This window comes from Pseudorca crassidens, chromosome 6, assembly GCF_039906515.1.
Source record: "Pseudorca crassidens isolate mPseCra1 chromosome 6, mPseCra1.hap1, whole genome shotgun sequence".
Taxonomy (NCBI): domain Eukaryota; kingdom Metazoa; phylum Chordata; class Mammalia; order Artiodactyla; family Delphinidae; genus Pseudorca; species Pseudorca crassidens.
In genome coordinates, this window is record NC_090301.1 from 11,823,302 (window position 1) to 11,839,414 (window position 16,113).

The 16,113-nt window shown below is 41.5% G+C and overlaps 1 protein-coding gene across 14 annotated transcripts in view; it reads right to left on the minus strand.

The window, feature by feature from the left end:
• RHBDD1 (rhomboid domain containing 1) overlaps positions 1-16,113 on the minus strand; it is a 114,650-nt gene that overhangs the window by 56,482 nt on the left and 42,055 nt on the right. For all 14 annotated transcript variants that reach the window (XR_010944198.1, XR_010944197.1, XR_010944195.1 and 11 more), the window contains 2 exons: positions 6,352-6,440; positions 2,550-2,606 (listed from right to left, as the gene is read on the minus strand). Coding sequence is in view for 9 of the 14 variants with exons in the window: in XM_067740364.1 (XP_067596465.1) it covers positions 2,550-2,606; positions 6,352-6,440 (146 nt within the window). In the remaining 5 variants the exon portion in view is untranslated. The remainder of the gene's footprint in view (positions 1-2,549; positions 2,607-6,351; positions 6,441-16,113) is intronic.

Genomic DNA, 16,113 nt, shown 5'->3' on the forward strand with positions numbered 1-16,113 from the left:
AAGCAAAGACTTGGAAAACTGAACTACCACATAACTTAACTACACAAGTATCAGATCATCTCATGAGTGGTACATGAATGGGATAGGCCCAAATAGTACAATAAAGGATTTGAAAACTGAACTGACATTGGAACCAACCACCCACAGAAAGAAAAACAGAATTTGTGCTCTGAACCTAACCAGGTTGACTGCTTGGTCAAACAAACAAAAATCAACATTCTGCAGAGGATTTTAACATAATCTAAAATCTCACAATAAAGGTCAAAACGTTCAGATAAAAGAGAAATTTACCAGGCATACAAAACCAAAACAAAACAGAAGAATGTGACCAATTCTCAGGAGAAAAAGACAATCAGCAGGTGCCAGCCACAAAACAGGCCTCAGATGTTGGGATTATCAGACGGATTTTAAAGATAGACAATAACTGTGCTCTATAAGATAAAGGTGCACTCCTGAAATGCACAGACAGAGTTTTCATCAGGGACACAGAAACTAAAAAAAGAACCAAATGGAAATTTTAGAACTAAAATTACATTATTAAAAAAAAAGTCACTGGATAGGTTCGCTAGGTTCAATAGCAGAATGGAGATGACAGAGAAAGGAGTCAGTGAACTTGAAGATAAATCAATAAAAGCTATCCAATATGAAGAACAGAGGGAAAAAGATCGAAAGAAATAAATAAGAGCCTGAGGAGCTTGAGGGACATTATTAAAATGTCTAAAATTCATGTCATTAAAGCCTTGAGAGGAGCAGCAGATTGGTGGAGAAAAAAATACTAATAGAAATTGTATCTGAAACCCTTCCAAATTTAGTGAAAGACAAAATACATGATAAAAAATTAGATACAAAACCCAGTAAAGACCCAGAAAATATAAACAAGACTGTAAACCGCCTTAACTTAATTGATATGTGTAGAGTACTACTTTCAACAATGGCAGAATACACATTCTTTTCAAGGGCATATGGTACATTCACCAGGATAGACCATACACTGGGCCAAAAGAAAGCCTCATTAAAGTAAAAGGATTAAACTACACTGAGTCTGTTCCCTAATAACAAGAGAAATAAATTAGAAATTATTAAAAAAATGATATCCAGAAAATCTGTGGCATATCGAAACAATAAAATACCATTCAGCAGTAAAAAAGAATAACTACTGATACATACAACAACATATATGGATCATAAAAAATGAGGTTGAATAACAAAAGCCAGATACAAAAGAGTACTTAGTAAATGAGTAGATTTATATGACGTTCAGGCTCAGGCAAATTAATCTATGGTGACAGAAATGAAACCAGAACAGTGCAGGGGGTAGTTACTGGAAGGAGACATTTTAGTAAAAACTCAACAAATGTCATTATTAGCTATCATTGCCTTATTGTGTACCACCCCACTCCACGGTTCACCATTCTACTTTCTATACCCTAGTTAGTCCTTTTCATTTCTACTGTTTCACCTTTTTAAATGTATGGCACCTACATTCTCACTCCTGGTTAAATACTGAGACAGGGACTATAGCTCTTTCTTTCTCTCCCACAGTGGTTAGTCTGACACGTGCACAATGAACCACTTACAAAGTGCTAACTGAGTAAACCAGACTGAGGCTAAGAACCTGTACGGAAAAATAAAGCAAAAGCACCGTGTATATAAAGCTACAATTTATAGTCCAAATACAACCCACTGCCTGTTTTTGTAAATAAGGTCTTATTGGAACACAAATATGCACATTTGCTTATGAATAGTCTATGGTTGCTTTCATGCTACGACACAGGTTGACTAGTTGAGACACAGACCATATGGTCAACAAAGCCTTTAGAACCTCAAACAGTAGCTATCTGGCCCTTTACAGGAAAGGCTGCTGACCCCAGATTTAAGCTGCAGCAATTCTCGATGCGCAGGACAATAAAGCCACCCACTGCTTCCAGAGCCTACGGCTTCTCTGACACCTATCTGCTGGTATTGATCCAGGATATTGCAGTGCAGCTTCCCCAGGCTGGAATGTAAGAACTTTAGCCTAAAACAGGTCATATGCTTCAACAGGAAGTCCTTTCTACCTATTTACAAAGATATCTAGAAAAAATACATTCTCCTCTTTAAGTCACATGGTATTAACTATTAGAGGAATGCCTATATTAGCCTCTTAGGGCAAGCATGATTCTTTCTGAATATGTAGGTGGCATGGACCGTGGAGAACTGTATATCTGAAACTAACTTCTAACACTTAGCCAGCAGAATGGTCTCTTAGGCTGAGAATCAAGGGACCTGGGTCTAGTATGACTCTAACCATGTCTGAGAGACCTCAAACCAATCATACAGTATTTTCACACCAGAGTTCCCTCTTTCCCTAGCCTTCCCTAACAACGCGCCCACATGTGCTCCCCGGGTGACCCCTCCATCTAGCTTCCATGCATGTTAGAGGCACAAGCATATAATGTGTGAAGTACTCTCCAAAGGCATAAAGTATTATTTTAAAGTAGGTCTACAGTAGCAAACACTATCATTTTAAAATATAAGTTTAAATGTATTAAATGAAACACAGTACTTACCAAAACTATTAAAGTAGTACTGCTGTCCTGGGTAATCAATATTGGAGGGAAAAACGCCTAAATATGAAGGAAACAAACATTTTAATTGCAGGGGTAGGCTTCTCCCGCCACCCCTGCCAGCTTTACTGAGGTGTGACTGACAAATAAAAATTGTACATGTTTAAGTTGGGCAACGCAATTTTTTTAAAGGTGTACAATGTGATGATTTAATATACATATATGTTATGAAATGATTTCCAGAATCAAGTTCATTAACTCAAGTTCATCACTTTATATACTTACCATTGTGTGGGTGTATATACGTGAGAACACGTAAGATCTATTATCTTAGTAAATTTCAAGTATGTAATACAGTATTATTAACAATAGTCACCATGCTGTATATTACATCCCCAGAACTTACTCATCTTACAACTTAAAGTTTGTACCCTTTTACCAACATCTCTGCATTTACCACCCCACGCCAACCCCTGGAAACCACTGTTCTACTCTCTGGTTCTATGAGTTTAACTTTTTTAGATTTCACAAATAAGTGAGATCATACAGTATTTATCTTTCTCTGGCTTATTTCACTTAGCATAATGTCCTTCCGGTTCACCCATTTTGTCAAAAATAACAGGATTTCTTTCTTTTTTATGGCTGATAATATTCCATTATATACATATAAATACCACATTTTCTTTTTCTTTTTTTTGAAGATGTTGGGGGTAGGAGTTTATTAATTAATTTATTTATTTTTGCTGTGTTGGGTCTTTGTTTCTGTGCGAGGGCTTTCTCTAGTTGTGGCAAGTGGGGGCCACTCTCCATCGCGGTGCGCGGGCCTCTCACTATCGCGGGCTCTCTTGTTGTGGAGCACAGGCTCCAGACGCACAGGCTCAGTAGTTGTGGTGCACGGGCCTAGCTGCTCCGCAGCATGTGGGATCCTCCCAGACCAGGGCTCGAACCCGTGTCCCCTGCATTAGCAGGCAGATTCTCAATCACTGCGCCAACAGGGAAGCCCAATACCACATTTTCTTCATCCATTAGGTTGTTTCCCTATCTTGGCTATTGTGAATAATGCTGTAATGAACATGGGGGTGCAGATATCTCTTCGAGATACTGATTTCATTTTCTTTGGATATACACACAGAAATGGGATTGCTGGACCATATGGTAGTTCTTTTTATTTCTTGAGGAACTTCCATGCTGTTTTCCATAGTGGCTGCACCAATTTACATTCCCACCAACATCCTCACCAATACTTGTTATCTCTTGTCTTTTTGATAATAGCTATCTTAACATTTCCTGATTGCCATCTATATTATAAAGCTATAGTAAACAAAACAGTATGGTAGTAGCATAAAAACAGACACATCTGATAGAACACAACAGCCATAAGGCTGTAACTACTAACCTTTCCAACAATTAAGAGATTCTTTGTAACAAAGCTGAAAGCCATTATAAATGATTTCTAAACAATTGTTAAAATAAGCTCTCTTGTTTGGGGTTAGCCCTACAGGGAACAGAATTTGGTGGGGACAATGAAACCCTAACATACTCTCTGAAGTTCCTTAAGGTTCCTAATGACATAAGATGCACTTTGCCTTCCAAGGGACCAAGCTTGGTCTTTGAGACCTCTGACAAGTAGAGATGCTCTGGCTATTGAGAGAAGCTGCCCCACAACAAAGATGCTAGGTGAGCCACGTTCTTACCCTTCCTAAGGGACTTTCCCATTTCTTAACCCTAAGAAAGCAGTAGGACAGACGACTCAGTACTGCTGAAGGAAAGGAGAGAGGGAGGAGTGACAGGGGACACCTTCAGTGTGATGCTCCTCTCCCAGGAGTTATCAGACAGCCGCCTTCATGTACTTGATTATTTTCCACAGGGCTCCCGTGTCACCTCAATTCTTAGATCACTCTAGATCTTTCTCCGGCTTCACCAGAAAAAACGGCGGACAGATTGCAGACCATTTGTAAATAGCACTGAATGTTTCAACTTTTAGCATTTAATTTTCTACTGTATTACACTGAAAATAGAATGATATAAAAGTAAGTCTCCTTAGAAAATAGACAAGGTTTTAAGAAGGAAACTAAGAGTTTAAATGTTATAATTGTGGGGGAAAATCCTCTTTAAAACCAAAATACTTGCCTAAATTTCATAATATGTCTGTAGAAAGCTTTACTAACCACTTAATCCTCAGACACACAAAGAAAAAGGAAACAAAACATTAGACTCCCGAGAATCATTTCTTTTCCTTTGTCAGCACTGAGAGCATCTGGGCAAAAAAGCTCATTACTAGATTTCCATAATTAAGTTGTATCAAAAATATAATAAAACTGGACATTTTCAATAAAGGAAGCTCCTGCTGCCTCTTCCAAGCACACACACTAGAAACACAGTAATAGGCAAACATAGGAAAATAAAAATCTGCGTAGATGCAACACAATCTGTAAAAATCACCAGAAAGTGAATACAACCAGCTAATAAAAGCAACAGCACAGTGCTTGGAAAGCTTTCTAATATCATGAATATCATATGGTTCTCAAGAATACCAGTCACTGGCACAAACTGTGAAAATAAATTATTTATGGCTCAAGAAAAGGTAAAATAGTCTCAGAAGATTTCCCATGAATAAAAGATGAAATACTGGGGACTTCCCTGGTGGCGCAGTGGTTAAGAATCCGCCTGCAATGCAGGGGACATGGGTTCGAGCCCTGGTCCGGGAAGATCCCACACGTTGCGAAGCAACTAAGCCTATTCACCACAACTACTGAGCCTGCACTCTAGAGCCCGCGAGTCACAACTACTGAGCCTCTGTGCCACAACTACTGAGCCTCCATGCCACAACTACTGAAGCCCACGTGCCACAACTACTGAGCCTGCACTCTATAGGGTCCACGTGCCACAACTACTGAGCCCGCAAGCCACAACTGCCGAGCCCGCGCGCCTAGAGCCTGTGCTCCAAAACAAGAGAAGCCACCGCAATGAGAAGCCCACGCACCACAACTAAGAGTAGCCCCTGCTCTCTGCAACTAGAGTAAGCCTGTGCGCAGCAACGAAGAGCCAACATAGCAAAAAATAAATAAATAAATTTATTTATTTATTAAAAAAAAAAGATGAAATATTGGAACTCATATGGTCTATAGAACAAGTGTTTGCAAAATATCAATAGTTTCCTTCTAAGTCAAGACCAGTATAGCATTTTCAATTAAGAGATCCAAAAAATTCATAGGTTTCTAAATAAAGTATTTTCATTGAGCATCAATTAGATGAAAAAAAAAATTTTAATTAAAAAGCAGAAGCCACACTTCAAGCAATAACAGACTTGGTTTGGCCATGCATGAATATATGTCTCACCCGCCAAGGACCTAGTGGTCATTCTGAATTCTTTAAAATACTGGCCTTGCACTTCAGTACAGATTTGTCTTTCTTTTTTTAACTTTTCCTTGTACTTTGAATTCATGGAATATTACAGAAGAAAGCATATTTTAAACCCGCTTTAAGTCTCCAAATTTCAAGGAAATCATGGTTTTTGGTGAGTAGCAATAAAGCTGTGGGTATAAGTGTGCAACGCTATTTGTCCCCTAAGAAAGCCTCAGGTTTAAAATTGGGGTTTGCAGCCTCTTCTTCGGAGCAGTGTGAGGACCAGCACCAGCTGGTTTACCTCTTGGTTTAAAAAGAGCCTATTAGGAAGCTCCTAAGCTGAACCACAGGGAACTGTTCCCGTTAAATGAAGATTCCCGTTAAAATGAAGATGCTTCTGCTCCCGTTAAAATGAAGATGAACTTCCAACCTGTCAGGCCAGAAGTGTTCTGTTCTGTACCTGAGCACATTTCCATGATCTTCTTCAGAGGTCCGCAGGTGTACATTAGTCCAACAAGGATCCCGGCCAGATGCCCGGCGAAGGAAGTCCTAGGGGAGAAGGAAAGCCTTCGTGAGTGTTTGCTCTGCTGCGGACTAGCAACCACCTTCTCATCAGCCCAGGGTGCGTCAATTAGTCACAGTCTGCAGGCTCTCTTCCACATCACGTGTTTCACACTGAGCAGCATTTAACTTAGTCCCAAGAACAACATTTCCTATCTTACCAAAAAAAAGTACAATGAATAACAACAATGACATGTTTAAAAGGCAATATCCCTCCTTGACCGAGAAAAGTGGGCTGGCTCCTTCGGAGTAGCAGAGGCATTTTGTTAAGACAACCCATTACACTTCTTCCAGTTTTTTCTCTGTAGCTCTTATCACAAAACATAAACGAAACGCATTTTCTCTGAATTAAATCTTGAATTAGCTAGCCACTGTGAGGGATGGGAGCTATCTGTGTTCACCACAGAGCAGACCGCTACGTTTTTACGCACCCCTGACTAGTGAGGCGGAGAGCAAGAGAAACTCGGCAGAAGAGATGTCCACACTGGGCCCCCCCAGCCCCGCTACAAATATGCATCTTTCAGTCGCTCAGCCAAGAAAACCCAAAAATGTAAACTTCAAGCTTGAAAGATGAGATAGAGCATTAAATTGGTTCCACTCTTCTTAAAATAGCATCTAAGATTGGCAATCATTTCTAAATATAAACACAAGGCAAGCCTCAGCTAAGTATATGCTGAATGAGTAAAAGAGTAAATGAAAGAAGATCACCCAACGGGGCTCTCTGCCACCCCCCAGCTCTTCCTCTCAATGCAGCCCATACCCTGCCATCAGTTACTCTCCCAGAACTGAGGTGAGGTCATGTATGTCACTGCCATGCTGTGGGGATCGCCGTCTTCTCCGTTGACAGGACGCTCTAGCCTGCAGTCAAGGCCTCCCAACGCCTGGCCCTGCCCACCTCCTCCTTCCACCCTCACCTGCTAAACCCATCCCCACAGACCCCCCCCCCCAAGTGCTCACTGGTGACCACAAGGCTAGGAGGAACAGCGCGCCTCTCATAAAGAGTCACGTCCCAGTGGAAGAGTTGCTCTTTCCTTCTGCTGCCTGGCAACTGAAAGTTACCAAGGAGCTGGATGTGAACTCCAAGGGAACAGTGACTTCTGTGGTTTTCATATATGTATGTCATACACCTAGGACTGTGCCTGGCACAGGACAGACACTCAAATATGTGTTGAATGCATGATTCCAGTGACCCAGGATGGTTTAACCAAGAGCACCAGGAGGCAAGTTAAAACCGCTGCATCTTCAATCTCAGAGCGCTGGCTGTGCCATGGCAGTGACTGAACCGTGGCGCTGACGTTGTCACCCACGCAAAACCTAGAATCAAATCCAATACACCTTGTGACCACGGCCACAGAGGACAGGGTAAAGAGGCCCTAAATGCCACAAGCAAGGCAGCCACAAGTGACTGTCATTAGCTCAGAGCCAGGGAAAGACTTGCTGGTTCTCAGGAAAGGAACAGGCAAGGGAACACTTCAGAGAAAAAGACTAAAGGAAGCTTTCTGTAGACAGGATGGCACTGCCTCTTGTTCCCAACAGCCAAGTCGATCACACTATTGCCCAAACAAGGTCCTGCGTACGTCTACACACACCGAAAGTCTCACACACACACACACACACACACACACACACACACACACACACGCACAATTATCCCTCAGGACAGCTATTATTTTCATCAAATATATCTACCTCACAGTATGTTTAACCTGATAATAAAAACATGGGATCAGATACTCAGTTTTCCCATTTTCAGGGAAGAATAGTATCAACTGCGCTTTCCTTTAGCTTTTCCAAAAAAAACCAAAATTGTACTTATTTTATTCTATTTTTAGGCTAAATACACTCTCCAACTAGTTCTAGGAATGGCAAAGAAAGTGGTAGTTTGAGGGAAACAAAGAAGAGGCCAGAATCAGTTTTTTAAAAACAGTAACCTCAATTTAACAGAAAAGAATAAAATACATCAATATTTTTGAAACTTATTAAGCCAATCTTTATGGTGAATCATATAGATATAAGATGACAAGGAAGAAAAGTTTCAATTTTAAATCCCAACCTATTAAACAATCAACCTTGAATCTCATTTACAAGTTAGAGTCTAATATAGTTAAATGAATTTTTTCTCTCTCTAAATGGGTTTGTAGAAGTCTGAGTTATAACCTAATTGCAAATAACTAGGAAAGGGAGGCTGGCAGACCAGAGACCACACAGCATTACCTGCCAACATTCAGCATTTTCCACAAAAGTCCCAACTCGACACTCCTGCTGTCCTTATCATTTTCTTCAAGTTCTACACTAGTGTGCTTCTTTTAAAATAAAAAACAAGAAGAGGTAATGAGCTTATTCAGTCAAAACTGAGAACCTCTCAACATTACACACAGAAAGGGGAGGATACCGTCAATGAAAAAGGAATCACATGCTTGTTTCAAGACGTATGTTAACTTGCTCCATGCCGTAGGTAACCATGTGACCAACTACCTCTCTTGGCCCTCTAAGAGATACCCATGTCCTGAGAGAGGAAACAGACCTGCAGACAGGAAATGGAGCTGGGAACCACCTTCTCCCCAGCAGGATGGGGCACCCCAGTCCTAGGATTAGGGTGCTTTATCCCCACCCCCAGGGGGTGCTGTGAGGCCACAAGGAGGCCCTGGGCTTCGGGGGAAGAAGACACATCTGGGTGCTGATCAGTGGCTGGGAACTACCTTCAAATGTAACAGCTTTAGAAACAGACTGTGTTATTATGATCATAATTATACATGCTAAACACGTTTCAACATTTGTGGTGTCTGAGCATGCCCGTGGCTCCACAGAAGCCCTCCTGGAAGGCGTGCACTCTCCTCTGTTCTTAGTTATACCTTCAGGCTGACACCCCAAGGGGCAGGCTGGGAAAACCCTGCTCTTAGGAACAGCTTATTCTTGACCTAAGCAGGTCTTAGGCTGGGACTGAGGATTTGGTGATGACCTGCCTCCTCACATCGTAAGTTAAGGTAATTCCTCAGGAACAGAACCACCATATTCAATGCTACATCCATGATCACACCTGGTACAGTAAATGGCCTGACACTAACACTCAGTAAACAACTACTGAATGAGAGGAGAAGTGGAATTAAAATAACACATAAAATGCACATATCTAATGTACATTACAACTGTATTCTAAAAACACAAGTCACACCGGTCACCAGTTAATAGCTGTTTTTGTACCAAATTTCACTGGGAGAGCTAATGATTGAACACAACACCTCCTCCCCTCCCTCCCCTGTGCACACTTGGACAAGGTATTACACAAAACATGTGCTCAATTAACATAACAACAGCACTAAGCCTATTATTATAGCTTAAAATCCATCACTGAGAAGCTTCACTTCTTCTGATAGCTCAATAGTGACTCTCTTGAGAAAATCATAGCAGCTATAATCAAACACTGACTGTGATGGTGCGAAGAGGTCACAAGAGCCAGATACACTGTTGCTGTGTGTGGTTACTCAGGTCGTACACTGCACACACTACTGTGAGAAGGCACATCATCTGTCCAGGGTCTCAAGAGTTCCACAAAGTAACTGACAGATCCAGCAATCAAATTCATATCATTCTATCTCAACGTCAGAGCAAGTTAAGTACTGATGTAATTTCATCTTAATAGGGGACAATACCATAATCCATTAGTTCTTAAACTTGTCCAGGTTCTAAACCCCTTTAAATATCTGATAAAAGCCATGAATCCTGTCTGCAGAAAGACTACACATACACAAAATATGTCATTTATAATTTTAAGAAGTTCATAGATGGCTTGCATCCTATCCATGGACCTCTCACTAAAAATCCTTGCCTAAAAGCAATTCATCACAAACAGAAGAATTTCGGACATCAGCACCAAGTCTAAGCAGTTATATACTCAATTGGAAAAACATTTTGTTTATACTCAAATCCTAACACAGAGGCAGCCATTTACTTAGATTACTTAAGTTTATGAACATGTCCAATTTCTTTATTGGCCCATTGCTCTCTAATGGTGGAACCTACATCTGGGTTCAATTTATTCCTTTCTAAAATCCAACTTTCAGTAATTCTTTCAGTTAAAGTCTGAGACTAAAAAATTCTGCTAGCCTTTGTATGTTCGAGAAGGTCGTTATTTCTGCATCCTGTTTTGTTGACAGGTGTAGTGACCTACTACTGCTGCTATGAAATGCACTGTCAATTGGACAGTCATTCTTCTGCAGGTAACGTCTTTTCTCTCAGCCTTTGAGATTTTCCCTTTGTGTTGGATTTACTATCATTATAGAACAATCATTCCAGGTGTAGATTTGTTTAATTTACCCTCCTTGAGATTTGCTGTGTTTTTTCAATCAGAGGTCTCATGTCTTTCTGGAATTCTGAAAAATCTTCAGCCATTGTTTTTTGTCCTATGGACCTCTAGATATACAGCACTTGTGTATTTCCTGACTCAGAGTGGGAGCTCATGTTTATAGAAAAAACTATAAAAAAATAAAGAAAAAAGAAAAAAAGATGAAAAGCAAATATCAAATCAGTGTTGCTACATATTACTTATAAGGGACAGTGACGGTGGAAAGATAATTTGGGAGCAAAAGTAAGATTAAGATACTCTTGTGGATTACATGTCAGTTATATCTCAATAAAGCTGAAAAAAAGATATTACTGTGGACTTTAGTTACTCAAACTATATGCGGATATTATTAACACCAGCACACAGTGTTCTTTCCTATGATGCCAGCATTGGCCGATCCTCACTCCTTAAACAGGCTACTTGTAAGGCTGAGCTACCTTACGTGCTTATGCAAATGTTCCTGCTGTCATGTGCACTGCTGAAGACTCAAAAACTAAAGCTATGAGTGAAATCTGGGATAAGCTATACAGGTCTTCTGTTAAATGGCAACTTCTTCCCACAGATGAAGAGGCTGCCCTCTCAGGCACAGCTCAGAAAGCAGAAAATGAATTACTCTATGACATAATCTCCCGTGTATGCAGAGCAAATGACCTCATTAAGGGCGTAACTTGATGGAGACACAGCGTTGGACAAGGTAAGATAATAAGGCAAGGTAAAAGGCAATCAGCTAGAAGTGGCCTCTTGTACTGTACGTTCCAGAATTTCCTCCTGTAAAAGCAGTTACTATTACCAGATAGGGACTGAGCTGATCAGAAGCTCTGGGGTTTGGGGATCTTAATAAAAGGTCCCAGACTGGCATTAGAGCAACAAGATGTAGCAAGAATTTTTTCAGGTTTAATGAATGCCACTACAAAAAATCTTGATCGTATTGCTTCTTCCCAAGATAAACTATTCTTAAGCCATCTGTTTCTATCTGTGATGCTGTCTTCAGCCACACCAGCCTGTGTCTTTGGCAATGGCAATCTGGGAGAGACTGGGTCTGTATGTCCTCTTTGTTTCTCTTACCATACCTCCCTCATTCCGCCCCCGTCCCGCCCCACCCAGCCACCTTTGGCTTCAGAAGTAAAAACTAGTCACCTGCCAATATTACATCCTCGCAAAGGCAATGCAACCTCTACTACTCTTGCTGGTTTAATAAACATGGCTCCAACCTCAGACATAGGGTTGGGAGCTGACTGCTGACATTTACTTCAGTCCCGGACAAACATGACCTGGACAAAAACAAGCATTACAAAGGTGGGAGAAGGCTCTTTTACAAAAGAGCTTCCAATATAATAGACGACGCCCAGCAATTCCTTGGCTCTCAAGCCCATGTCTCTCAGCCGGGCAGGAAGAGAATTCCATGAGCTGGTTCAAGGAAGTAGCATTCATTCATTCATTCATCCATCCATCAAATATTCACCGACTGACTACTACTTAAATAAGACAAACACAGTCACTGCCTCACAGATTTTACAATTTGCGGGGGTAACAGACACAGACAGACAGACACACAATAACTGCAAATTGTGGGAAGTGTAGGAAAGTGAGTCTCCTTTCCCTAGAGTGGTCTGGGATGGCTCTGTAAGTGGCATTTAAAGTGACACCCACAGGATTTGGAGCTGCCAGGTCACAAGGTGAGGATGGCTGCTTCTGGCAGGGAAAAGCACATATGGAAGAGCTGCGAGGCAGGGAAGAACTTGGTGTTTTAAAAGCACTGAGCGGCTATCAGGTGGCTGAGCACAGTGAGGACAGTGAGCACAGTAAGGACATGGGGTACAGCATGCGAAGAATTTAGAAAAACAGGTGAAAGTCAGGTCCTATAGGCCTTATGTGCCATGCGGAGGAATTTGGGTGGCTTGATAAGTACATTGGGAGGCCACTGGAGAAGCTTAAACAGGAGAATTCTTAAGAGTGATCTATCCTGTCTGCTGAGACAACAGACTCTAGAGAGGCAAGAATGGCCAGTGTAAGCAGATCAGGAAGGAGGCCGATGTAGCTCAGGTGAGAAACGGTGGCAGCTTGGGAGAGGCTGGCAGCAGTAAGAGTGGGCAGCAGTGAATGGCTTGGGGTCTGTTTTGGTGGCGGAGATAAAAGGACTTGTTGATGGATTCAGTGTCGGGGGTGAGGGAAAGGGAGAAAGCTAGGCTTTTGGCTTGTGCAAGGAGATGCACGAGGGAACCACTTGCTGAGATGGGGAAGATGGGAGAAAAGGGGCAGGGTGCGGGGAGAGCCCAAGTGCTCAGTTTTGTTGTTTACCCCGAGATGCCTGCAGGACAATCAAATGGCAATATCTAGGGGAGTGTTCAGTAGGTAGCTAGATACCAAGTTGGAAACTGAGAGGAAGAATGATTCAAAATATTGCTCACATATTTCATTTTATTTGACTCCTAGACCATTTGTATACAATAGGACCATGATATTATATCTTTAAGTATATGACATATAATGCATTATACACATGCAATTATATGTATAATATCTAAAAACAAGATTTAAAAGAAATACATAAAAACAGCAACAGATAATATGGGGAAAATACATCCCCCCCCCTTTTTTTTTTTCTTTGCGGTACACGGGCCTCTCACTTGTGCTCAGCGGCCATGGCTCACGGGCCCAGCCGCTCCACGGCATGTGGGATCTTCCCGGACCGGGGCATGAACCCGTGTCTCCTGCATCGGCAGGCGGACTCTCAACCACTGCGCCACCAGGGAAGCCTGTCATCCCCCCTTTTTTAGTTCCAAATTTCTTATAATAGTGTTTTAGTGATTTCATTATTTTTTTTTTTTGAAATATAAAGGGAACAGTAACTGAGCAAGGCTCCCATTTGAAAAACAATATTTCTCTCATCGTTGTGGCGGATAAATCTAAACATTTTCGTTGCTGTTGGGGTAAATCGTCAAGAAAGCTTTCCCCCATGTGGCACATGCTAGGGCTTTTAAAATGAACTCCAGATGAAAATCATGATCACTAGCTTTGTGGTATTAATAAGTTTCTTTAGGAACTGTGTTGTTATTCTAATCTCCTTCAAAGCAAAATGAGAAGTTGTGCCCAATTAAATGAAAGAAACAAGTGAAATTACATGCAAAATAAAGGAATAACCCAGTACACTTAATTGGAGGACAGATGTTAAAGAGTCAGTGTAACTCCGTACGTGAGGCCGGTGTTCTCCTCCTAGACACCTCCTAGAGTCCCCTTTCCTGTATCTTCCATATCACTGCTGAGTAGATTCCAATTGCCCAAAATCTCTCCATCTGCTCTGCACTGCCCCCCGCCCAGTCCTGCCCCACCCCAAGCTTGAGCCATTTGCAAAAGCCATGCTTCCACTCTTCTCAACTTTGTATGCACCATTCCCTTTGCCCAGCTAAGCCCTAGCAAAACAGCCTTCCTGGTCTGCCTTCCCTCAGGACAAGGCAGGGCCTGCTTCTGGGCTCCTGCAGTATAGTCTGAGTTCCTCTAGCATTTAAGGACCTTCCCTGTCTGCTGACTTTTCTGCCGTTGCCCTGCTGCTTAAGCTACTGGCTACCAACCCTATCACACCCAATGCCCCCTTAAACCCAAATATTCTTTAATGCTCTTTCTATTTTCTTGTAATGGAATTTATAAATAACTTACCTACACGCATACTTTTAAAAACACAGACACAACAAACACGTGCAATCTCAACTCAACACAATGCCCCAGTTGTAAAAATTAAGAAAGAAAAATTTAATTCACATAGTAAAATACTATGAATTATAAACGTTGAGGCAGAACACCACCAGAAGACATATAAAGTCATCCTTTGCTTGCCCCTCTATGTACGGAATCTGCACGAAGGTGAGGTTAAAAAATGCAGGGAGGTACAGATGGGCTTTCTGTGACTCAAACACCACAGGCAGGGTTCCACTGGTCACGTGATCTTACGTGAGGGTAACTAACTTTTGACTCCAAATCAAGCAAAGTATAATACAATTTTCCCTTCAGTTACATTTACAATTCAATTTACAATTTTCCTGGAAAAGTCACTGTATATTAAATCTATGCCAAAGAAAAAAAGTCTTTGTGTTTATATGAAAAACACAATCAGGTTTGAGGCTCGGATAATCACGAACAGGTTTTTTACCTACAGAAAAGTCCTTTCAACAGACTGGGGTGTGGGGTGTGCAGGACATTGTTGTGGAAGGGGACGGTCCTGCGTGCTGCAGGGCAGCCGGTACCTCTGGTCCTCACACACCAAATGCCAGTAGCACCTCCACTAATCATCATGACACCTACACACAGTCCTGTAAATGTCCAAGATCCTTCCTGGGGACCATGTGACCTATCCCAGTGGAAAACCACTAGCTTAGCACACAGCAAATGCTTATTAAATGTTTGTGGAATTGATGACCTTTAATCATTAGGCCTCAAAAATATTTCTTTTCGAAGTACATCTCATGTGACCACATCATGCACAAATTCCAAGGATTCCAAGTAAATTTACAACATATTGAACTGATACGCAAGAAAACTTCCCACCACAACTGACACGCACGTGGGGAGCGAGACTGTTTGGAAGAGGCCGTGATCACTTCCACGCTGCGCTGTGGCAGAATAAATGCAGCTTGGCACATGAAACCACTCTGCCATCTGCTATTACTACAGACGAAAATATTTCTGGATACCACATGAATGATTATGTGCACATCACCTCCAGAAAGTAAATGTAAAATGAAAGAGAAGTTGGATTGTTTATAGCCTGATTTTAACATATGCTACTGTTATGACACAAATTGGCCTTTTGGAGGTATTTTCAGAAGCCGTGTCATAACTGGAAATCCTATGGCCCTATGGTAGCTGGGCTCTTTGAGGTTGCAGGAAGAGACTGGCTTAGGTGACCCTGATTAATGCGAGTTCATCATGGGGTACACAAGGAAGAGAGGACGGCAAGGAACAGTCTCGACTGTGAACTGTGGCAGTAACTACGACACTGTGCTTGTACACCAGGACACAAATGGACAGGAAGCCCTTGCCAGGTGGTGATCTTAATCCACTGGCTCTCAATCCTGGCTACAAAACAGAATCTCTTAAAGAGATTCTCAAAGTTACAGCCCCCTGGACTCCAATCCCAGAAATTCTGCAGAATTGCTCTCGAGTGGGACCCTGACACTGTTGGGTTTGTTGGGTTACTTTTTGATTGTTGTTTTTAATTTAATTTTAATTTTGATTATGTTGTTTTAATAACAACAATTTATGTTGTTTTTAATGTGTTGAGGTTGAGGACCATTGATCTTAAGCCAAAATTCAAATTCTAATGAG